The sequence below is a fragment of the Aspergillus bombycis genome (assembly GCF_001792695.1).
Source record: "Aspergillus bombycis strain NRRL26010 chromosome Unknown contig00116, whole genome shotgun sequence".
NCBI classification, from domain to species: domain Eukaryota; kingdom Fungi; phylum Ascomycota; class Eurotiomycetes; order Eurotiales; family Aspergillaceae; genus Aspergillus; species Aspergillus bombycis.
This window is the reverse complement of record NW_019170118.1, coordinates 16,121-39,583: the sequence shown is the minus strand read 5'-3', so window position 1 is coordinate 39,583 and position 23,463 is coordinate 16,121. Positions and strand designations below refer to the sequence as shown.

At 48.1% G+C, this 23,463-nt stretch overlaps 8 protein-coding genes across 8 annotated transcripts; 4 read left to right on the top strand and 4 right to left on the bottom strand.

Annotated features, from left to right (window-relative positions):
* Positions 1-23: 23 nt before the first annotated feature.
* ABOM_009764 (uncharacterized protein) lies at positions 24-960 on the bottom strand (the record flags this gene model as incomplete). The annotated part of the gene is made up of 2 exons (XM_022536892.1): positions 24-716; positions 802-960. The coding sequence occupies 2 exons, from the start codon at positions 958-960 to the stop codon at positions 24-26; spliced, it is 852 nt and encodes a 283-aa protein (XP_022384988.1).
* A 546-nt stretch (positions 961-1,506) lies between these two features.
* ABOM_009763 (putative MFS transporter) lies at positions 1,507-3,663 on the top strand (the record flags this gene model as incomplete). The annotated part of the gene is made up of 11 exons (XM_022536891.1): positions 1,507-1,634; positions 1,692-1,847; positions 1,929-2,103; positions 2,153-2,246; positions 2,318-2,403; positions 2,459-2,589; positions 2,735-2,864; positions 2,929-3,025; positions 3,078-3,347; positions 3,407-3,491; positions 3,546-3,663. The coding sequence occupies 11 exons, from the start codon at positions 1,507-1,509 to the stop codon at positions 3,661-3,663; spliced, it is 1,470 nt and encodes a 489-aa protein (XP_022384985.1).
* Positions 3,664-4,055: 392 nt separating this feature from the next.
* Positions 4,056-5,947, top strand: ABOM_009762 (uncharacterized protein; the record flags this gene model as incomplete). The annotated part of the gene is made up of 6 exons (XM_022536890.1): positions 4,056-4,375; positions 4,426-4,687; positions 4,751-5,149; positions 5,198-5,518; positions 5,580-5,806; positions 5,860-5,947. 6 exons carry the CDS (start codon positions 4,056-4,058, stop codon positions 5,945-5,947), a joined length of 1,617 nt encoding a protein of 538 aa, XP_022384986.1.
* A 361-nt stretch (positions 5,948-6,308) lies between these two features.
* On the bottom strand, positions 6,309-7,901 carry ABOM_009761 (putative MFS transporter; the record flags this gene model as incomplete). Its single annotated transcript, XM_022536889.1, has 4 exons — positions 6,309-6,692; positions 6,752-6,893; positions 6,964-7,446; positions 7,504-7,901. The coding sequence occupies 4 exons, from the start codon at positions 7,899-7,901 to the stop codon at positions 6,309-6,311; spliced, it is 1,407 nt and encodes a 468-aa protein (XP_022384983.1).
* A 767-nt stretch (positions 7,902-8,668) lies between these two features.
* On the top strand, positions 8,669-9,806 carry ABOM_009760 (glycoside hydrolase family 75 protein; the record flags this gene model as incomplete). Its single annotated transcript, XM_022536888.1, has 6 exons — positions 8,669-8,938; positions 8,998-9,063; positions 9,118-9,254; positions 9,305-9,453; positions 9,511-9,693; positions 9,748-9,806. The coding sequence occupies 6 exons, from the start codon at positions 8,669-8,671 to the stop codon at positions 9,804-9,806; spliced, it is 864 nt and encodes a 287-aa protein (XP_022384984.1).
* A 675-nt stretch (positions 9,807-10,481) lies between these two features.
* Positions 10,482-14,330, top strand: ABOM_009759 (Zn(II)2Cys6 transcription factor; the record flags this gene model as incomplete). The annotated part of the gene is made up of 4 exons (XM_022536887.1): positions 10,482-11,540; positions 11,640-12,615; positions 13,806-14,090; positions 14,146-14,330. The coding sequence occupies 4 exons, from the start codon at positions 10,482-10,484 to the stop codon at positions 14,328-14,330; spliced, it is 2,505 nt and encodes an 834-aa protein (XP_022384998.1).
* Positions 14,331-14,704: 374 nt separating this feature from the next.
* Positions 14,705-16,431, bottom strand: ABOM_009758 (histidine phosphatase family protein; the record flags this gene model as incomplete). The annotated part of the gene is made up of 3 exons (XM_022536886.1): positions 14,705-15,554; positions 15,629-15,761; positions 15,819-16,431. 3 exons carry the CDS (start codon positions 16,429-16,431, stop codon positions 14,705-14,707), a joined length of 1,596 nt encoding a protein of 531 aa, XP_022384997.1.
* Positions 16,432-18,837: 2,406 nt separating this feature from the next.
* On the bottom strand, positions 18,838-20,121 carry ABOM_009757 (uncharacterized protein; the record flags this gene model as incomplete). The annotated part of the gene is made up of 6 exons (XM_022536885.1): positions 18,838-19,135; positions 19,197-19,295; positions 19,357-19,867; positions 19,937-19,970; positions 20,033-20,052; positions 20,115-20,121. The coding sequence occupies 6 exons, from the start codon at positions 20,119-20,121 to the stop codon at positions 18,838-18,840; spliced, it is 969 nt and encodes a 322-aa protein (XP_022384994.1).
* Between the last annotated feature and the right edge of the window lie 3,342 nt (positions 20,122-23,463).

Here is a 23,463-nt window from a genome sequence, read left to right as displayed (position 1 = left end):
TGAGCTTTACGAGCTCGCTGCATTTAGAGTTTGGAGCCCCTAGATGGAGCGAAATTGGATCCTGTCCCTTCGCTGATCGACTCCACGATATCATCCACGCTTTTCAATATCCAAGTATTGCCTTCGTCGCTTGCAAGCCATTTAGCCCCCTCCTCGCTTTCGACGTCCCCCACCCAGGTCCCATCCTCGAGCGCTTTGCGCAGCCCAAATACATGTGATGTCACCTGCGGGCCAACGCCTGTTTGAGCACGCAGGCATGCAACGGCGACAATTGAAGTTGAAATTCTACCCGCAGTTGCACCAGTACGTCGATTAGCTGGATCTGACAAGAGCGCTCCATAATGACTGTTCAAGATATGGACGGGTAGATCAGGATGAGAGTCGGCTAATTTGCTGTATAGCTTTGACTCAAATGGGCGATAAATCGAGTCCCACAAAGCGCGGCCGCGGTGGGCAATCTCATTGATATTCTCCAGCGTTGGGGCTCGGGTGGGAGACCGCGACAGTTTCGCAGTGACTGAATCCGGAAGGCTGGCCTTGAAGGTGTTGAGACAGTTGATGGTGCGAGGGATGCCATTGAAGCTAATACACTTCAGGCCAACCTCCCGCATCAATTCAGCAACAGCTACACCCTCATCTATGGGCTGGGAAGTTGTGGCTAGTTGGAAGAGAATGGCAAGGGACTCGGGGGAGTTCATCGTCATCGTGGCGGCTGTCTAGGAGGAAATGAGTATCTTCTGGAGTGAATGTGTTCCCCCCTCCCTTTTTGGTGGTATAGAAGACCGAGAGTGCGGTACTAACCGACAAAGCTAGCCAGGATGGCTGCGAGACATTGTTCGATTGTGCCGTCTGTTGAATCTTCTGGTAAACGGATCGGATGTTGGGTGGAGCTGGAACCGTATTCGGGCGTGCTTTCGGGGCGTTGATCAGTGCTTTCAAATTGTTGGGTAACTTGGGCATGTTGTTCTGATTCACTTAAAGCCGGCGAACTTGTGGTTGGAGGAAAGTTGAAGAAGAAAGAAGGCGGGGGATGAACCTATTCATGTTTGGATTCTCGAATTGATGCCTCGGCACTAGAAATGGATACCGATGAGACTTTTGGTCCCGAGTGGCGCCGATACCCGTTCAGCGTATACCGCATGTAAGGTACCATACATACATACATACATACATACATACATGCACTATCTTACAGTATGCATGGTACGAATACTACCTACCCCACGCTAAGCTTTCTTAGCCTGGGGAAAAGCAAAAGAAAGGAAAAGAAAATGCGGGGAAAGAAAGCCGTATTTGCTTGTTTCTCTTTTTTCTTTTACTTCGAAGGCCAAAAGGGCCACCAGAGAGAATCGGTTGTCAAAAGTGGCCCCCGAGAATGCTGATCCATGTTTGTCGCATTCCTTCAACCCTATATATATACATATATATCTCTCTCTCTATCACACGTTTGTCTCATTCTGACTCGTTCTTGAAGAACTTTGATGGTTTTCTCACCCCCGTATCATGATGGAGTCCATAAAGCAAAGCACAGAGTTGGTTGAAGATGCGAAGCCCACATTACTTACGGGGGCAATTGCTGGTGACACAACCCAGAAGAGGTTGATCCGGAGTATTCTTTTCAAATTGGATACAAGGTAGCTTGCATAGAGTACCTAGACCTCCACAGAATTGCTGAGAAATTGTCTCGACAGGATTCTTCCAATCTTAGCCATGCTTTTTCTATGCTCTTTCTTGGATCGTACAAATGTCGGCAATGCGAAGATCCTCGGCCTCGAGGACGACCTCAACATCACTGGTCAACAATATGATATAGGCTTGGCAGTTTTCTATCTGACATACATATGCAGGTATGTGAAGAGCCAACATCATCGCATGTATATCCATGCGCCACAATTCGTTTAGGCTAACCGGGACACTCCCGACGTAAGCGAACTCCCGAGCAACCTCATTCTGAAGAAGGCATCACCGAAAATTTGGCTACCGTTGCTCACTATGGTTTGGGGTGTCGTCACTATGTGCCTCGGCTTTGTTCGCAATTTTGCGGGTTTTGTGGCTGTCCGTGCTATTCTGGGCGTTGCGGAAGGAGGATTACTCCCTGGGATGGTAGGCATGTCCTTCCTTCCCCTTCGTTATACGAGACTGATACGATTAGGTACTGTATCTATCGTTCTTCTACAGACGAGGGGACCTAGCCTTGCGTATTGGATTGTTTTACACCGCTGCGTCGTTGTCTGGTGCTTTTGGAGGTATGATTTTGTATGAAGTTGATCTTCTCCCCATCTTCCCCATGGAACTCACGTATGATGATCCATACTAGGGCTCTTAGCTCGTGGACTGGCCGAAATTGGCTCTCGGGGCGGACTGGAGGGCTGGCGCTGGATTCTGATTATTGAGGGCCTACTGGTAGGCAATTTTATACATGAGAAAGATGGCACTGGCCCACCTTAACATTAAGCAGACATTCTTATGCGGTTGCCTCAGTTATATTGGTCTCCCAAATAGTTTAGAAACCGCGACGTTTTTGACCCCCGAAGAACGGTCCTTTGCACAAGAGAGGATTATGCTTGATGACCCATCCGCACCCCAGACGTATGTCTTCCTCTCTGCCCCGTATGAATTGCAGGGTCAGTTGCCTTGTACCGGACATGCTAGGAATGCGGCCCCCCCTCTCCCCAATTTCTTGATTATTTCTTTTTCCTTTCCTATCCAAGCAATTGTGCTAACAGGAAAGAAGTTCCTCGGGAGATGAATCAGAGACCCTGAGATGGTCTGAAGTGCGAAGGGGACTGCTAGACCCGCAGATGTGGTTTTCTGCAGCGGCGTACTTTGCCATATTGTCCGGATTGTACTCGTTCGGGCTGTTTGTATGTTTGGTTGATCTACAAACTTCTCCAGGAGATAACTGATCAGAGGCCTGGTCTTATCTAGCTACCTACTATTATCGACGAAAGTGGTTTTGCAACCGACCCAAACGCCGTGCAGTTGTGGACGGTGATTCCATATGCTGTCGCAGCCGTCTTAACAGGTAGGTCAAGTAAACTATAGACCGCGATAATGATGGGATTAACGAGCAACAGTATTTGTGGCTTTTATCTCGGATCGCTTGAAGCTGCGAGGCCCTATTATGCTTTTCACTCTGCCTATTGCCATTGCTGGGTACGGAGCTATTGCCAATATCCAGTCTGCCAAAGTCAAGTATGGAATGACCTTCCTTATGGCCACTGGCATGTATAGTAGCGTCCCATGTATTCTGGTGTGGAATACAAATAATTCAGCTGGACACTATAAGCGTGCGACAACGTCAGCGATGCAGCTGACGATCGCCAACTGCGGTGGTTTTGTTGCTAGTAAGTTGGTCTGGTTGTGGGCCTCCCAGAAAGCTATGCACTAACGAGCGACCGTCTAGCGTTCAACTATCCTGACCAGGACAAACCCCAGTATCGCCGTGGTCACACCATCATTCTAGGCCTCCTTGTTTTTGCATGGTTCATGTAAGTACATACGTGCTATGTCGGATCTAGATGACGGCTAACCTTTCACCGTAGGGTTCTACTTAACATCTTGTATTGTGCCAAGGTAAACAGGGACAAAAAGAAGGGTAAATACGCACAGTACATGGGTTATAATGATGACAGAGACCCGGCGTTTAAGTTGATGCTGTGATATGAGGAGCATCGGATGAACTCCGAGAATTTGTACCTCTTTTTCTTTTTTTTTAAAAACAACCCTCCATAGAAATATATTTATAAATGTACTAAACTGTAAACGACCAGTTCCGCACCGGGCAAATTTCCGTGGTAGGATTTCGCACCAATTAATGTAATTCATGTAGTCAACAGATCGATCTAGTTGACTGGAACCATTCCCACCCCGCAAATAAAGGGAAGGGATGGTGTGTATTGGAAAGCCCTTTTCTCACAGCCTGATAGAACTGACCCGCCTATCAGGAAAATGTACGCACATATTTATAACTCGGCCCAGCTGCCCCCCTCTGGTGGCAGCGTCCCAAACACTCCTTTCGCGCATCTTACTTGAACAAAGTGATGTTGTTGAATATGAGATCGATCATTTGCAGGGTCCTGGCTCTTGTAGCATGTGCTACGACAGTCTGGGGTAGCTTGTGCTCCGAAACGTGGTCCAAAGAGGCATGTCAGCTCTTTTCAGAATCGATGGACTATCTAGATCGAATATATGACCCGATAGCCGCGTATGTCTTCAGCCCTAGTGCGGCCACAGCTCTGCGTCACGACACAAGGGCGTCCGTCTGGTACGCAGTGGGGTTGTTGGCTCGGAACCAGAATGATGATGTGGCGCAGGCGATGGCAATCATCCAGAATGTGATCGAAGCGCAGTTCAAGGACCCTACGGATCAATGGTGGGTCTGTGGTTGAACGTTGAGTGCTGGCTACTTGCTCACCTAGACAGGTATGGAGATTACCCCGTGTACCCCGAGGAGCCCACCGTGGGTACTTCGGCGTATCAATCGAGCTTATATGACACTTGGGACCCCAACTGGAGAGGCTTTATTGGGACGGCCTTTATCATCGCTTTGGAGGAGTTTCCCCATCTGGTCCACCCGGATGTGACACAACTCATGCTTGAATCCCTTTACAATAGCACCATTGGAGATAGCTACCGAGTTGGAGGAGTCCACGGTGACAATCTATATCCCTCATATACTAATCCGGTAAGAGATGACTTGGCTTCGTGTGGTACAAAGATTGAGCTTGTCTGATCAACATTGATGAAGGCATTGATGAGAGCCATTGTGAGTGGTTGGACGGGCGAGAGATACGCAGATGCCAACATGACGCTGGCCGGAGAGAATTATGCGAATGAGATTATTGGTCTTTTTGACCGAGCCAACACTCTATCGGAATTCAACAGCGCGACGTATACTGGCGTCTCTTTGATTGCGTTGACGATGTGGACAAAGTACGCTGCAGACAGTTCAGTGATGAAAGCAAAAGGAAAGGAAATGTTGAAAGCGACCTGGAGAAACATTGGCGATTTATATCACGCAGAGCTCAAGAATCTTGCGGGTCCATGGGACCGCTCCTATGGATTCGACATGCAAAAGTATTTCGGAATTATGTCCGCGCACATCTGGACCCTGGTTGGGAAGGAATCCTCACCTGTTATTGACAAGGTATAAGATGCTTCCTACGCACCGGGCTTCTCGAGGCTAACCGACTAGGTTTACATGATGTCTCATAACGCTGATTTTGCCATTTCTCCGCTTGTGGCTATACTCTCGAGCTTTCATAACTCATTGGTCCCGGCCACGGCAGTAGATGCTCTAAGGACCTTCCCTGGGGAGCACATGGTCATCACTTCAGCACAGTCAATCCCCTACGACTATTCCCCCCGGAACATCAGTGCGTGGTTAGGCGAAAGGATAAGCGTGGGAGCAGAAAGTTTCAATGAGACTGTTATAGGTGGGCCGGCTATGAATCCGTCTACATTCAACTCGGCGGTGGTCCAGTGGAGTACTGGAAGTGGAATTGGTTGGATTACAGTATGCGCCAATTCCCTACTCTAGGTGGCACCAAAGGACTACCTAACATAACATCTTATAGTTATATGCAACAGAGAAAGCTCTCGACGCAGTCGTGGGACCAGGTTATCTTAACCTAACCTACCCACAGGGAACTTCAGACTCCCAGTTCCAATTCTTAGTCTCTCCGTTTGCCCAGAAGAAGGATGTTGCAGGCTGGGAAGATCTGGTAGGATTAAATGTCAGAGTGACCGGCACTTTTGACCCGAAGCTGAGGGTATCATACAGTGCAAGCGATGCTGCTATAAAGTATGTTCTTTGGCGACTTGGGACTTGACCCACGGAGGCTAACATACTCCCAGTGACTTCATGTACTGGAACCTCACATACTCAATGCCAGTGAATAGTACTGCGATTCCAAATATATTGTTGGAGGTGGATTTGGCGTGACTAATTACCTTCAATCAAGAAACGAACTGAGACGGCTGATTCAGAAGATCACATTGAGGGGTTGCAATTGGAGTCTGTTGGAAGGATTTTTCTAGCAAAATCTTTAGTAACATAGATACAGTCATATTTCTGGGCTTGCTGCTATAATGCTGGTCTGAATGTGCTCCCACTGTAAAACACGGCGGGAAAGGACAAAAAATAAAAAAAAAAAGGAAAAGAAAGAAAATCAATAAACAGCACGTTCCGAACTCTATTTCCGTCTTCTTCTACTTTATACTGCGGACATAAGCTATCGCACTCATCGAAATGCATGGTGGCATCAACACACCCACAGATAGGAGGATTTCAGCTCAAGTGCAACTCAAGCACTTTCGCCATCCGGAGCAGATCTCGGGCGACGGACCGGCTCCGTTCCGGCAAAACTGAGTAGCATGCCGATATCATAGACGGCCTTCAAAATACCCGCAATGGTAAAGGAAAGACCAAAGAGACCATGGTTCGATAGCACCCCGGTGATGAGTGGCCCTAGACTCTGACTGCTAGTCTTAACCACATTAATGGCACCCATGATAGCGGTGCGCTTGTCTGAGGGAAGCGCCGCAGCGAGGAAAGCCGAGCGCGGTGCCACATCCATGTTCTGGGTACAGGCCCGGAGCACCAAAAAGGTCAAGGCTAGAGGTAAGATATTCGGAACCGGAATAAGAGCCAGACAGATGGCAGAAGGGAGGTGAGTGAAGACCATCGTCTGTATCCTCTGATTAGCTTTGGTCCCGCCGACAAAAGATTCCTGGACGATGTCGCTACCTTGACATTACCAATGCGCTTGGCAATGGAAGAGGCTACCAACATGGACGCAGCGGCGATAATGCTTGTAGTAAAGAAGATGGAACCGAGCTCGCCCTCCGGCAGGGAGAACTTGCGTTTGAAGAAATAAGTCATCCACGACCTGCAACCGTTAGTATGGCGTCCTGCAGTGATTGTAACGAACTAACACGGCTATCCGATGAAGTACGTACAAAGATGCCAAGCCCGACGCGAAGGAGTCGAGAGCAAATAGAATGAAGAGCCTGACGACCAAGGCCACGAGATCTCTGTCACCCAGGAAAGAAAAGAAGCCTGTCTTCTTTGGAGGCTGCTCGCCGCTGGCCCTCCCACCCAGGAGAGGCTGGGTCTCACCGTTCTCGCCTTGCTGATCCTGCCGCTGAGCAGGCTTTTGTTTCTCTGCCTCCACGTGGTGACTCAACGTGGCAGCGAGAATGAATTTGAGAGCACCGATAGCGGCGTACGCAAAAAAGACTATCTGACAGGCAGCGATAAATGGCCACCCCCGTTTAACTTGGAGAAGATTGATGGCCCACCCGCAGGCCATCATGCCCAGAGCCGTGCCTGCGGTGCCGATCAGAGAATACCAGGCGAATATATCGCTCAGAGATTCATGAGGCGTAAGATGAGCCAGAGTGGACTCTTCAACGGCCCGGAAGGGCCCAATTTCATTTCCACTGTTGGCAATGTAAGGTTATATATATGAAGAATTCGAACAAATTCCCAGGGCTTACCTTGGGCTGATCACCCCAAGAACTGCTGCTGCCAGAAGAATCCAGAAATTGTCGAATAAGGCGAAAATGACACCACTGCCTACCATCAACACTGAGCCTAGCAGCAGAACAGCTTTGCGGCCCATCGCATCGGCGAAAAGGGTCAGGAAGAAGCTAATGACCACATCCCCGACCAGAGTTAAGGTCATAAAGAGACCAATACGGGCATCGGATATGTTTAACGAGGACAGGTACGAGGCTAAAATGAGCGTCGAGCCACCATAAGCAAATAACCGAACAAATCGCTGGGCGCAAAGCAATTTCACATCTAGCGAGGATTTCCAGAGAGAGAGCAGTCCCAATTCATTCAAGACTTTCGTGGGCAGTCGAATTCGATCTTGGGAAGAATCTCTGGACATGGTGAAGGAGATTGGCGATGATGCTCTCTCTCTTCTCTCTCTCTCTCTCTTCTCTCTCTCTCTCTCTCTCTCTCTCACGCGCGTACGTAAAAGACGGTAAAATCTAGACAAACTAGGCTGCCTAGAAAGAAGACAGTTCTATCAGCTTAGTGAAATGAAGGCCCGTTCGGTAGTTTAGTAAGTTCTTGGCATGATAGGACATAAATCGAGAGAGAGAACGCATAAATACCTCGTATAACGATCATGACTAATCCCTTGCTTCCATGCACAACATCCCTTTACTTAGTTCGTAGCTATAGTACGTGTTGAATACGTCTTTTCCTTTAGTAGAGTCGCACATGACGAGTTAATGACCCCTAGATTCGCCTGGGAGAACGCCCTGAGAGAAAAACCCAGGCGATGGATAACTGACTACCATGACTGCGCCTCTTCTTCCCTCACCCAGAGGACTTTATACAATAACAGATACATTTTATAGGACAAAGAAAAGGAAAAAGCAAACAAAAGGGGGTCTGTGTTACTCGAAAGCCTTGACCAATGAATGAAATATGACAAGAAGCCAAAGAAAGATCCTGAGTGCGAACCTTGGGAACTAACTGGACCTCATTAAATCATGACCCTGCGTGACGAAATCTCAGGTAATTTATCCTTCTCCATGAGATCTCCCACAGTCTCAGCTCTTATACCCATTTCTACCGTATCTTATTCGCGTTCTTTACACCCGCCCCCGACTTTAACTAATATCTGTGTACGCACTGTACAAAACGATGGCGTCGCAGACCACCTCGAGTCTCTTGACTCTCTATCTCACACTCGGTAGCTTCTGCCTGGGCAAGACAGCCGATATGTCGGCTTTTAATAACCCCAGTCATGGGCCACCGGCCACAGATTTTGCTGCAGCAGACTCGCTGCCGATCTCAGTCCTTCGGGCAGCGGCTGCAGCAGCTAGCGTGGTTCCGAAGGACGCAACATATCCCTTTACCCTGGGTAACTCGGAAAAGTCTACCATACACAGCGACTGGGTTTCCTTTAAAGAGGTGCGTTGAATCCAAGAGCCCCGCGCCAGTAGGCTCACTGCTGACCTCCTGAACTCTAGGGCGCTGCTTTATCCTGGGTGGCTGATATGGATGTGGATTGCGATGGAGTAAACCATAAATGCGAGGTAATTGGCAAGCCATTTGCGACACATGTACACCCTCTGATATGCTTCTTCCAGGGAAATCAAGATGGCCAACCCCAGACAAATTGGGGGGCTCTGTCTGCATATGCAGTGCCTTACATTGTGATTCCCGATAGGTTCCTTGCTGCAAATAAGGATATTCTGCCAGGGAATAATATTGCAGCTGTGATTTGGTATGTTCTTCTTCCCTTGTGCCAATACTCATCTAACCGGCGATTCTCAGTAATGAAAAGATGTACTATGGGGTCCTCGGCGACTCTAATGGGGATGATCCCCAAATTACCGGTGAAGCGTCATGGCTGATGGCGAGGACATGCTTCCCCAAGGAGAATCTACAGGGAAACAATGCCCATTCGACTAAAGATGTCACCTGTAAGTGTTCTTACCGGCGAAACGTCCCAAAGAAGGAGCTGCTCACGAACTGTAAAGATATTCTTTTCACTGGCAACCGTGCTGTTCTCCCTGAGAACGTCATGGGCAAAACCTATATCACAGATTTCGACACCCTGAGAACTATGGGTGACAAGCTTGCCAGGGCTCTTGCCTCGAACTTGGCCACGCCAAATTCATCCGAATCTGCAGCCGCTGCAGGCTTATGGGCTGGGCGGGAAGGTACGTATCATTCTAAAAAAGGAACCTTGAGGAGCACTGTCTAACTCCTGCCAGGCCCAGTGATGATGATTGCTGTGTTCTTCTGCACCGTAGCGGTCATGTTGGTGTTGTGATACATGGCAATGATGACGAGAGATAATCACGAAGGTGAGCTCTAACATCCTCTTTCCCTCCCTTTTCTGGTCATTTACTAATCCTGTCAAGGTGAAGCGATTTCGGATAGATCTTGCTGGAATGCGATGGCTGCTTGGTGTTTTTATTTTTGGCATTCAGTCTCGGACAAGTCCTAGAAGGTGATGCATGTTACAAGGGTGGAAGCTACTTGGAGAATTTGTTATATGCTGGGATCCTTGACACAGTTGTTTTTGCATGAAGGCATAGATTGTGTCTCTCTGACCATGTTTCTGCCAGGAAGTTAGTTCATCGTGATGCTGCCCTGGTATGGATACATACGTATGAACATTCTACAAAACGAATTTTACTATTGAATAGATCCACCTTCGGAAGACACTATACTATACTATACTATACTATACTATACTACGTAGTAACTAGTAGACTACATACTATGGATTCTCTTACGTATCCGAGACCGATCGATATCTTATCAGATTCAGGAAAGTGGATCCTCGTATTGATTCGACTCCCCCGCCTTTTTTGATGTTTGAAAAAAAAAAGGCAAGTCATTCCGGAACAACCGACTCCAATCGAGCTCCCATGCTCAACACCTCTGGGATACCTTTCCCAATTCTCACCACTCTAGGCAACGGATAGAGGCAGCTTTTGCCATGTCAACCACCCGACCAAGGTCCCTCGGAGGCTGTGCCACATGCCGTAGCCGTCATGTGAAATGTGACGAAACTCGTCCCTCATGCTTGGTGTGTCGAAATTTGGGCCTGGCCTGCGAAAAGTACGAGATTAGGCTCGTGTTTGATGCGATTGATACGCAAGGCTCACGATGCCGTCGACCTTTGTTCACGGAAGACATGCGGCAGAGGATGAGTGAACAGCTGGTAGACAGTGTGAATCCAGATGACGCAGCCACTTTGTTGTTTCGGATTGATGATCGGTGCGAAGAACAGGAGCAGCATCCCGATAGCCATTTCAATACTTGCCTTGGGCCATTTGGTGCCTTTCGCGCACCTCAGCCTGAGCTCAGGCTTACTGAAGCGCTGGCATGCCCTTCCATGACGTCCCCACCATTTCAGCATGTTCCTATCGCGGATGATTTCAACACGGTGTTTGAGGGTGCCTTGATCAATGACCCTCTTATGGAATGTCTTTTTGGGGGAATGGATGTAAATACCGCAGGCGACTTCCAAATGGAAAGCTTCTTCAACACCACTGGGACAGAAAATCACGAAATTTCACCACAGCAGTCCGTGACTGAGGGCTCAGACATGTTGATGGGACTGCCATCGTTGTCCCAACATATCCAGTACACACCGACTATTCCCAGCCTGGCTCCTCCGGATGCGCCTTTTCTCTTATCAGTATATAAAAACCAGGTGATCAGATTGTTCTCCCCGGTCCAATCCAGAAAGTCTCCCTGGCAGATTCTGCATGTGCCGAGTGCCATGGGAACTTTCGCTCAATTGACCATGGGAGAGCAACCAGGCAATGCACGGTTGTGTATCTTCTATGCAATTCTCGCCACTGGTGCTTACATGCAGCGCGCAACTTCAACATCGCAAGGGCATCGTGAATACTGGCAAAAGCCGTCAGAATCATATGCTGTTTCCGCGCAGAACTATCTCAAGATGGCGCTTCGAGATATGTCAGTTACCCTGAAAAAGAGTAAATACAAAGACATCCTCATCGCTTTGATGTGTATGAACACCGTCTTCGTAAGTGACCGAATATCTCATCGGTATCTCTTCTGATATAGAAGTAAACAGATGAAAATTTTGTGAGCCAAGACTAATCAGCTACTTGGAAATAAGCAGGCATATCAGGGTAATGAAGATCGCATTAGGAGATGTCTCCTGGACTGCGAAAATTGGATTCGCTTCCGCGGTATACCCAAGACACGTAAATCACGGAAAGTGCGGCTGTTACATCACTGTTATGTGTATCTCCGCATCTTCTACGAGAGCACCTCGGTATCACACGTAAGGGGCTCCAGTGTACAACAAGAAACGGATGCATCGCCAGATACCGTTACGTCCGTGGCTTCTAGTCGCTCTTTTCGTCTTCGACAATGGGAAGGCCGACTCGATCAGAGAATGAATGAACTGAAAGAACAGCATCTGGGTGAGAATGACATTCATCTTGAGATTCCCGGCCGATGGGATTCTACCATGTACCCTCATGCGTTTGCTATGCCAGAGACTCTTTTATTCTTATTGTCTCAAGTGACGCGCCTCGGGAATGAGCGAGACATGTCCGATCTAGACGGCGGGTCAAGTATCCTGGACTTTAGACAGTTTTCTTCACGAGCGCGTAGTCTCGAACGGTGTATATGTACATGGAGACCTCCTTCCACCCCTTTCCACGACGAAGACGACGAAGACGTGAATAATAATGGTGACTTTCAGACCAACTCTACACTGAGTAATCATATGGTTCTTGCTTTGCACAAAGCACTGCTGATCTTCTTCTACCGGCGAATATACGATGTGGATCCAACAATCCTGCAAGATAAGGTCTGGCAGATTCAAGACTCTTTGTCGCGATGTGATTGCGGCGATATCCCTACCGCCCCTTTGCTATGGGCTGCATTTGTCGCGGCATGTGAAGCGCTTGACCCGGCCCTACGAGACTGGTTCACAAACTGGTTTAATAGGTCGTTCAAGGCAAGTGGGTTACAGAACTTCAAGTTCGCCCTGAATATAGCCAAGCAAGTGTGGGAAAAGCAAGGGCAATCTTTGAGTAGTGACAATAGTACTAGCTGGGCGCAGGTTATGCGGGACAGCGGCTTAGGTATGTTTTATGTTTGAAAGATTCAAAACAGGAGGAAAAAAAAAAAGAAAAAGGAAAGAAAGAGAGACATATAATCAAGATGCTCTTTTACTAGGAAGCATCATCAGCCTCAACTGAAATGCAGCTCACGAAAGCCTGACACACCCTCGAGGCTAGATGCTTTAAGATTCATGAGTGGCTTATTGTAGGAACCTCGCATCTGAAATTTCGAGCTCTATTTCGTAGTCTGGTCGGAATTCATGGTATAATGCCTTCTGTTTGTTTGTTAGTCGCCTTTTGGCACTGAATACCACGGGAAATTGTCTGTTTCAGGAGGCGAATGGCCAGGCTACTCTATTTACCTATGGGCAAAGCCCAAACGTGAGCCCATTTCTGAGCATTGTCATACTCACCCCTGAATCCGGCGAACTATATCAAGCTAACGGAAGACATTCAAGTCCAGGTGGAAGCTGCCCGAAACAGCAGCAGAATAGAAAGGTTACATGGACGGGGCTGTCTGGAGTGGTGAGACAGGAGATTCGGGGGGAAATCGGTGGCCTCAGCAAGCCCTGGGCAAGTCACTTATAGCGGCGGATACGATGCATATAGTGTCGAAGGTCCCACAGAAACCTTTTTATTCAGAAAAGAAAGTGACCTGAGAGGATGTCGGACGCACCGCATAGGCGTAGATGAACAAATCATACCTAACATTGAAGCGATAAACATCGTACGATTCGCATACAAGACCACCACAACTTCAATATGATCCTGCTACGAGTGTGCAACCGGCTACCCGCGACCTGCTACTACTCTGACTAACTAGTGAAAGGAGTAGCGAACGCGGTATAGTTGTATCACCTAACGTCGTCTCCGGATGTAATGGGATGACTCCCACAAGAAACACGACAGGATATCAAAGTTGGCCAAGTCCACCTCACACTTACATTGAAGAATTGCCATGCTCCTTTATTATATTATATAGGTCTGTATTGCAGTTGTAATGGATGCCCAAGCGAGCGTCCAAGACACCCCGGGAAACGTCTTTAGTGGCTACATATAATACTGATGATGGAAGTTGAACAATGTGATAATGAATGTACCACGGTGATTTATCAGATGGTGATACAGTGACACCGGACAAGTGAGAAGGAACAGAAACACCATGTTCCTAATATTGTCAACCCTGGAGCACTCATATCCCCTTCGTTTAGGCTTTGTCGATTTATGTCAGAAAAGCATGGCAGGTGAAGTTCAGCTACCCCAGACGCTTCCGGCGCCCCGCAAAAACGCAATACCGGACACATGCGGCAGCAACAAGGAATCGACCGAGAATGTGAAATTGGAGTGTGAAGACACTCCTCAAGGACCCGCTCGTGCCGGCTCCGGTGGTGAACCCGCCTATCCAACTATGAGTGACGTGAGTGAGTCAGAGGCCTGCTGGGACTACTCGGAGGAATTTTGTACAGAATTGGAAGAGCCACGTCCTATCTGGGAATGTACGTATCCTGAATGTTATCTCTTACTGGCCGCGACGACTGATATACTCGGTAGCTGAACTTCGCTGCGACTGGCCTGATGATGGTGATGATGAAAATTGGATTGTCGATGAATTAGCAATATGGAATGTACAGCAGAAAGAAGAGAACGTACGCCCTTCACTACAGGGAACTGAAGAACACCAACCATTGCAGCAAGGGGAGGTTAAGAGTGGTGTTAACGAGAACGTATCAAATTGATAGAAATCGCTGCTAGCTTTCCTAGTTCCTTGCTATGGGGCCCTCGTCATATCAAAATTCGACAGTCACCCAGAAGCATCTCCTACACTCTTTTGTTTACATTGATTTAATTAGCCACCAAGGGTGATTTGCTAGCATTAGCCACGGGGTTCTACAATTCCATCTAGACCATGTTCACGACCATGTAGCGCTGTATTATCAGCACGATAGCTTGATTCCACCTATTCTCATATCTATACATGTGGATATTTTATACATTTGAATCTATTTCAGGAACTCTCGAGGCAAAATTTCAGAAACAACATATGTCCAAAATTCGACAACGTGAGATGAATGCTCTTCTTTCTTGGAGTCAATCTCGTCAAGATTGGCGTCTATGAATATGGAACACCATCTCCTACCTGCTTTCCAGTGGGGTATTCACCAAAACAAGCCTCCTGGTACTTGGCATTCTCCTTCAGAGTCGGGACGCCACCCAAGAACCCATCGACGGCACAGAAACCATTTTGAGAATCCTCACATCCGAGAAGACCATCCAGAGGGAGTGGGGCATTGTTAAGCACAAAGCGGATGTATTTCTTTGTGTCGCGCATGGAGTCTAGGCGCGGGTTGACATAGAGGATTGGATCCAAAGAGTCAAAAGAAACATTGCTGGGACAAGTCCAGACCTCAGACATGAATCGTGCGCCGAACGGAGTCAGGTCATTAAGGGCAAATGTCCGGTTGGAGGGTGCGTGGTCTACATTGATGGGAAGACCATGAGGACCGTACTTGAAGTGCTCAAGACCGAGAGCGGAAATAACCGAGAGGATGATATCATCGTGGGACATATCCATATAGAATGGCTGGTTCATGGGGAACTGGGCGGTGTTGTCATCGTAGGTAGAGTTGATGCTGGTGTCACTAGAGTGGATCAGTTTTCCCTCGAGCCTGGCTGCGAGCTCCAAGACGTAGCCGATGCCTTGGGCACGGCCGGTGGGGGAGCCGAATGCGAAGTTGCCGTAGTACTGGATGTCGACATTATACGCAAAGTCCTTCCACTCCTGCTCGGTGAACAAGGAGCAGAAAAACGAGCCCCCTAGACTGGTGTTTTCATAAACACAGAGGTTTTGCATTGCGAGCACATCGTAGGCCGTCAGATTGAAGTCCTCGGGAAGGTAACTGGCGAGTCTGGAGAGAGCATTCTTGGTGTATCGAGGAATGAACACCTGGGCAGACTCATCGCTGGTTCGGAGAAAGTCAGATAGCCTGCCCATAGTTGCGCCCAACGGAGACAGCAGATTTTGAGAGTTACTCACCCAGCAGTCTTGTCACCGAGACAAGACACATAAGAAGCCAGAGTATTATTGAAGAAACCAGTGGTCTCTGGAATAACAACCAAATCATACTGGTCATAGGAGCTATTGGCACCACTGTTACCAAAGAAACCACCTGTTCCAGTTTGTTAGATTCAATGGCTTCTATCTTGGGGATGGTTGAAAAGCTTACTGAGCCACCAGCGGGCACTTTCCAGAATACGCCCCTGAGTAGTGGTACGGAATACGGGCTTTGGCCGTGATGTACCATTGGGATAAACATTCAGGGATTCATTCCAGGCTGCCACATTATCACGGCCAGGGCGGTACAACAGCCTGCCGTATTTGATCCAAAAGTCGGCACCGGAGGCATCTTCAGTAGCGGCACCGTTTTCCATCAACGTATTTTCTCCAACCACATACTCCCAGTCGTTTAAGAACTTCAGAGGGCCTTTAGCCACCATCTTTCCTGGCCTGGCTTTGGTATAGTTGACCAACTTGGAGGCAAAATCTCCCATGCCTCTTCCGTCTAAGAGATTGCTGGTCGGAAACCGCTCGGCGTGGCGATGCAGCACATGGACTTGTGACAACTCGCAGCCCTGCGGCGTTCCCTTGGGAACTCCGAAGCCATCGGCATCCTTGTAAGGACTCAAGTTGGCCCAGCTTTTGGTCATATCAAAGCCCGATGCATAAGTAGCACCTGTTGGGGCAGATACAGGGCCCGACGAACTGGGCGAGACATGGGGTGCAGCAGAACCCACGCCCGCCAGAGCAGTCAGGTATACGCCAAAGGCAATGTTCTTCATGGCGAGTATGTTAGAACAGATCGCCAATCCGAAAAAGGTGGTGAGAAGGGATGATGGCGATTATTGTCGTACGACTGGCAAGAACAACTGCGAGGGAGGAACCTCTTTTATAATCATTTTCTCACATTACATGTGATGGTTGCTTCGCTCGGGATCCTCTTTCGTATAGGCCCGCCAACGGCCCAAAGGCGCCTTTTGCCGATCGATAGATATGCCCCGAATATCCCGCATTTTGGTCTCCACCGGTATAACTGTGACTAATATGAATGGGGGTGCCGGGTGGGCTGAGTGCGAAGCTTTGTGAGGATGCTCTTGGTAGTATACCATCACGAGAAACCCAGCGATGCCAAAAATTTCCACCGCCTTGTTTGTTCCACAATATGCTGGAGGCCGATCTGCTTGGAATACGGCAGGCACCGACGGTCGTTCTCCGAAACGAAAGTACTATCGGATTCTTGTCGACGGCTTGTGCCCGGAGAGAGGCTGCCAAGGAGTCTCCACATGGGGTAAACGCCATCGGAATTTTGTCTCCATTCTCCACACTTCTCGTAAGGCAAAGGCACGTAGGGTTACATTCAAAAGGAACGGGGAAAGAAACGGCCGGCGCAAACCAAGGCACTGCCTGCGTGGTTGAACCTGGATCGCTCAAGCTTTGCAACCAGTGCCAATGGCTTGACACTATTTCGCACGAAGAACTCTTTAACATTACTAAATCGCCACTGTAGAGGGAAACATTGCCGAGCAATTCTCTTCACAGCTCTCTTAACAGCAAACTTCTCTTGCTGGGTCACGTTCTCTTATATTTCCTCGGTAAACCGGTGGATGAAAAGGTTGGGACCGTCTAATCTCGTCTCATCCACTGAATATTTAGTCTGATTGTGAGACTAGGCTGACGCTCCTTCGGACAAACCTCTTTCGACTATCCGTAAGAGGAAGGCCCTGAGATAAGGGGTAAACATGAATAAAAAAAAAGGTAGAATTTGCAGTGATGCCAATAGATCGTTAGGATGCACTTCATGTCGACCGGCCGAAGTTGGCATAGTGAGGCTTGCCACGGCGTTTCTAGAAAACGCATCTGGTTGGACCACCAAATTGGGTGTAAACACTGCGCCCATAGATATATCTTACAGAAAAGGCCTGCAGAAACAGCAGGAATTGATTCATAGTCGCGCAGATCCAGTGGCAAGACCCTGATACAGCTGAACACACATCCTTGACGTTTCACAGCGTGGCCGGGGCTGACATCTCGCTGACCTCTTCAAATTCAGTCGAGTGGCTCTTGTATAGCTTCTATGATCTAAGTTATCACCCTTTGGGAGTTCAATCAGACCACAAATGGTAATCGAGGTTTCATGCTAGGCATCATGGTGGTTTGTAATAATAGCGACGGTTTTCGATAAGCCGTACCGTTCTATACAAAAGGTGTAATCCCATTTGTTCCCCTTAAGGAACGTAGAAGGCCCTGCAGAATGGGTATATTCCAAGCGACCTGTTAGCGGCTGCTGCACTAATCCACCCACCTTGTTGCTCATGTACTTCGTATCGTTAAAACACCGAAGCGTCGGCCCTTCCACATTCTAGGGGCTAACATCGTTCTCAACTTATTGTAATGATCCTCTTAGGTTGGGGGGCGAACAGCTGCGGTGAAGCTAGAGAGAATAGCTTTATTGACAGGCTGCACGCTAGAGATGTTGAGTCCCAAGCCTTATCCAAGGCGCAGCATGTTTATAGTTCCTTGACAAGTAATGGATCGCTATGGGAAGCAGACCTATATTTCCCTCCCCTTTTCTTCCACAATGTGAAATTTCGGAGGCAACTCCATGATATCCGCTTCTCTTCTTTGGCCAACCGATCTGGGCAGGATCTTTTACGCACTCACGAAATCGTTCCTAAGATTTTGACTGGTTATTGAAAGCATCTCAAGCTTTGTGCATCGCAAGCCGCTATGAAAGATAGCGAAATCCCGCGGTGTGATTTATGCAGATCGACCCATCAGATTGTAGGGACTTTCAGGTGTGCCATGGTATCTGGTTGTATCGACGCTAGTGTAAATAGAGAAGCTGTAGATTCATTGACTAAGTCCATGATTTAAACGCACGCGAGGAATTTCTTCGTGTGTTCATATAGCCTAAAAGGTCGCCATGGGATCGAGCTGGCCGGTGCTTTCGAGAGTACCAGCAAAGATAATGAGATGACTTTCGTAGGGCGCGTCTTTATTTCTATTTCGCAATTGAAATCGTATAATTCCTGGTCATGGCTAATCTATATTATCTCATTCAAAGGGATAGACTTCAGCCTATGAAGCATTACTTCCTTCGTTCTTGGTGGATTCCGAAACTGCGTTAATTGGTTCAGCGGGTAGGGTTTAACGATGTTGAACCTTGGGAAGAAGATAGACACATACCATCAAGGAATAGACTGTTTTGTCAACTTTGCATCCACTTCGGCCTTGTGGTATTGCAACTCCATCTCCACGGTCCGTGTGATGACCATCGGCCTCGAGGGGTTCGAGTCGTTCTGAATAAGCTCGATGTCATCGTCGAAATAGTGGCTTCGACCATGTTGCCTCGTATTGCGTGTCCCACTAGTTGGAACCCCGGAGGGTTCAGACCCCGTGAAGCAGCCTCCAGGACAATGGCGGTGCAGGAAGGGACGGAGCGAGGGAAGGCAGTCGCAGATAATGACAAGAACAGTTTCCGCATTCCTATCAACTCGTTAGAGACGAACCACTATATCAATCCCCCCCCCACCAGAGGAAACATTACGCCCATAGAATTGGAACGGCCATATGATAGGGATGGTCCCCTTCATAAAGCAAATTATCAACAGTGATTGCGCGAAAGATACTGGTAATAATGGTGCTGCTATAGTCAGCCGTATGCTTCTTTCGAGTTTTACTAGTAGCCTGGACCAGGAAGTACTCACATGCCACCCAAGAAGAACATCAGCGTAACTCCTAGCTTCTGCCATACCCGCATGTTCAATTTCCAGATCAAAGGTATTGGGGCGACGATCATCAAGAAATCCGTCACAACGTTTAACACCGAACTTGCCAACATGATACTGAGACGGTCCACACAGTGCCCTTCAGTAATGGTCGAGTCCCATGCCTTAGCAACCGGCTGGCAGCCGAACAAATAGAGGAAAACCAATACGGGTGTGGGTATGGTGATGAGGGTCGCGATTCCGTATATGCAGAATCTCCATCGCTTCACATGGGGACTCAGGCGATAGTATAGCATGATCAGGCTCAGCTTTGCGACACAAACTAATGGGATAAACGTCACGACGATTGCTAAAATTACCTTGACTGTGTTAGTGGAAGAAAGCTTGTACCTCCTAGGGGTGGAATGCATTCTCACCACAGTGAACCTGACCAACTCGCTCTCCGAGAGAGTAGCTTCGTGCTTCCCAAGCCCACCACTACTGAACCCATCTAGTCTATCGTATTAGCCGACATTCCTAGGAGCCATCGTTACAGTTGTAGATAGCTGAAAAGGCTTACACAGGCTTAACCCCTGCATGGCAACTGCTAACATCTATATGTGCCGTTAGCTGATGGCTTATTTCGTAGTACCTTAACAGTCTGTAGAATCCTCACCCATGCAATAATCGTGAAAACTGAGAAAAAAAAAACCGTCAACCTATTACCGTCGATCATTAGCGGCTGGGTTAGGGCTCACTCACCATTGTGAACGCCAAACTGTCGGGTGATGAATACACTCGTATAGGTATGCACAACGAGTGATAAGGTGCCCGTGATAAGCCCGAAAATCACCAAGGCTTGATTGATCGATTCGTACGCTTCATGGGTGAGACTATCCCGGGCTTGGAGTCGGGTCCATCCCTCCAGTGCAACCGTCCAAGCCATATATTGCAGTGGTGCATCAATCCTTTAGCCCGTAACCTGGCGCCAGTGAGAACTATAAGTATTGGGCACTCAAATCCCACGAAATCTGCCCACAGGAAATGTGCATGCAGAATGATGCGCGTTTACAGAAGTAAATAAATTTGGGATTGTAATGTGCCCCATGGGATTGGGGTAATAGCCCATTCCAGGAACAGAATTTTGGCACTAAAGCACCTCCCTTCTCCAACACCAAATCCCGTGGACCGCTAAGAGACCGCTATCAGTAAGCTATTGTTCACCTTCAGGCCCTTCAAGCTTAATTAATGCTCGCTGAGCCACGTGGGGGGGCGTTACTCTCATGACGGCACGCATGGTGGATTTGCCGAGATTTCGCCGGGTGCGGTTTCGATATCCAGCCCAGCGTATGTTAGATATCAATCTAAATAGTAGATTCTGATAGTCTTGTGAACGGTCGATCGCACTACTGCTAAGAGCCGATTCCTGTCGTGCTGATCTTAATCTTCTACATTTCAACCTTGGGCAGAGAGAAAGAAAATAATATTAATCAAAAAAAAAGAAAAAAGAAAAAGGCGTGAACTGCAGATTTGATCACGGAATTTTCGGATCATATGCATCTTCACAGGATTCCTTCGTGGCTCCATATACGACGCATTACTCACGTTATGCGTGGGTGTTTCAAATTAGAACATCTACACAGTTCCAGGGACATCCTTCATGTCGACCCAGTCTCTCGGAGAAATAGGTGCCTACCTTATTCTCATGAAGCCTCACCTTATCCTCCGGGGTTACTCTGGTGCCTCAAATGTAGTCAAAGGACGACTTTTTGAGACTGTTACTATACAGCACCAAGGAGCATTACTACAGCGCGTCTGACAAATAGATCGAGTCTCTGATCTACAAGACATGTTGATTGATCTGGGTTGCTCTGAAACCCGCTGATCATGTCAGGTTGTGGTTAGATGTGTCTAACTTCGGGTGGGGATGTGGTTGATAGCGGACGGACCACGGCCGTCTCCCCCGGCTACTCGCTAGGCAAAAGGGATCCATTCTGCTATGTCCATTCCGAGATTGACTTCCCTGGCTTCGCGTGCTCAAATCAGCTTGGCTGCCGATTTAATTGACCATCTGAAAGGGCTTTTATATCCATCATCTTCCAAGCGTTGTACGATAAGTGAGACGGGGGATCGCTCGCATTCCCGAAGCCTACGGCAGGAGTCCCTGTTGTGAAGAAATCAATTCAAGGGAAGGAGGCCTGGCACCTGTGTTGACGGACGAGTCATCATCATCATCATCATGTAGTTCAGTATGGAACTAATGTGCAATTGGATATGATTTTCCTGGTGGGTATGTCATCGGGGTACAGATACCGGCACCTACTTGCCACCCTATGGGGCAGAGGCACAGTGCGCGAAACCCGGACGCAGGAGATAGCTCTGGGGGCGGACTCAGCGGAGAGCTGGCTCGATCACAGATGATTCTGGGGTAAAACAAGTGTAAGACCAGGGCAGCAGGTCATTATAAAGACGACAAGAAGTCATCATCATGGGATACCGTGATGCCTGCCCGTTGCAACAAGGTTAAGTTGAAGGCCATGGCAGTGGTTTCAAGCATGCCAAATACAGACAACAGATTAAACCCTAAAGACATTTTTTTTATCTTTATTCTTTTTGGGGGTTAGCTGAACTTGAGAACTCTATATGTGGCAATGAATTCCGTGACTGCATACGTATAAGACCCGTAGATCACCCAGGTAAACTTTGGCCAAAATGGTTCCACCTTGAGCTTTCTATCAAAGTTTATCGAGTCAGTCACCGGTATACTCAACAACAGTGATAGCACAAAGATAGCTGGAGTTTGGACATTCCCGAAAAGGGAGGGGGATAATGACTTGAATATAAATATCCCCTGCTCTGCAGATATCACTCGAACACACCCGTCACCTTTATGGCTAATGCAAATGCTACTCCGTAATTTCTCGCTGCGTTTCAACCAATCGCATTTTCACGGGTCTGGGAAAGATATTTGGACCCCTGAATGACACGACCAACGGATCTCCAAGATACCGGCTGCCTGGATAGTTTGAAATAACTTGCTTGGATAGTCGATCTTCACGGCGGAACCGGTAAGCTTAGCCAAGTGGGTCAGCTTACGGCCTTGTTCCGTGACCCTAAGACGGTTGGCTGATGACGCCTACTAGCAGATAGTGTCTACTAATCATAAATCCTTTGAGCAAGGTAGACGCGGTGACCATTTTCTTAAAAGGAGTGATTCCAACACAGTCAACACTTTCGTAGTTCTCCCGTCCTGGACATTGCGCCATTAGGGTTATTGCACGGGGAACCCTTGAATTTCGGTTTTTTTCCTAAATGGATTTGCTCCTTTATCGCGCGGTTCATGCGCCAAAAGACAAATGAAAGAAAAAAAAAAAAAAAAGGACGGGCGGGTAGATGTTTCAGTTGCAAGAAAAATTTTCCGCAGGATTCACCTTTGATGATCTGTCCCAAATTCCAATATATTCGGCAAGCCACTGCTCCACCGTTAACTGTCGGAGCTAATCGCGGTCAAAGTGATGGTAAACCTCGATAAACATTCCTCTTTTTCTTTTTCTTTTTCTTTTGTTTCCCCTGGCATTCCCTGTTTTCCTGAAGTTTCTGTGATCGGCTTGCTTGCCCGGTAGAGTACCTCGATCTGGTTGTTTTCGTAGCATTGCCTTTCACAAGGCTAAGCGGCTAGATGTTCTCATCGACTGCGTAAGCGATAGAGTCGGGCCCTGAGATCCACCGAAAGTTTGGGTATAACCATAAGTATTCTCGATGCCCAAGCCGAATGTCGGCGTATTCGCGACGATACCGAGTTCAATCGAGATCCGAGTCATTCGGGTTGGACTATCAGTTCCGTTTCGGTCAGCGATAGATCATATGAATAACGGATACTTCTCATGCCGGCATGAAGGCGCTTCAGACAGGGGTGTAATATCATATGCGTGTTGGTTCCTACCAAGACGACGGTGTGATGCATCCGACTTGCGCCCCCCACGATACTTGGGAGAGTATCTGACACTAATTGTCCTCGGTTCCACGTCTCACCAGGAGGCTACCTGGAGATCGACCCTCACTCCCAAGATGGGGTTCCCCTTGCATTGTGCCAAGCCTGCTGAATCG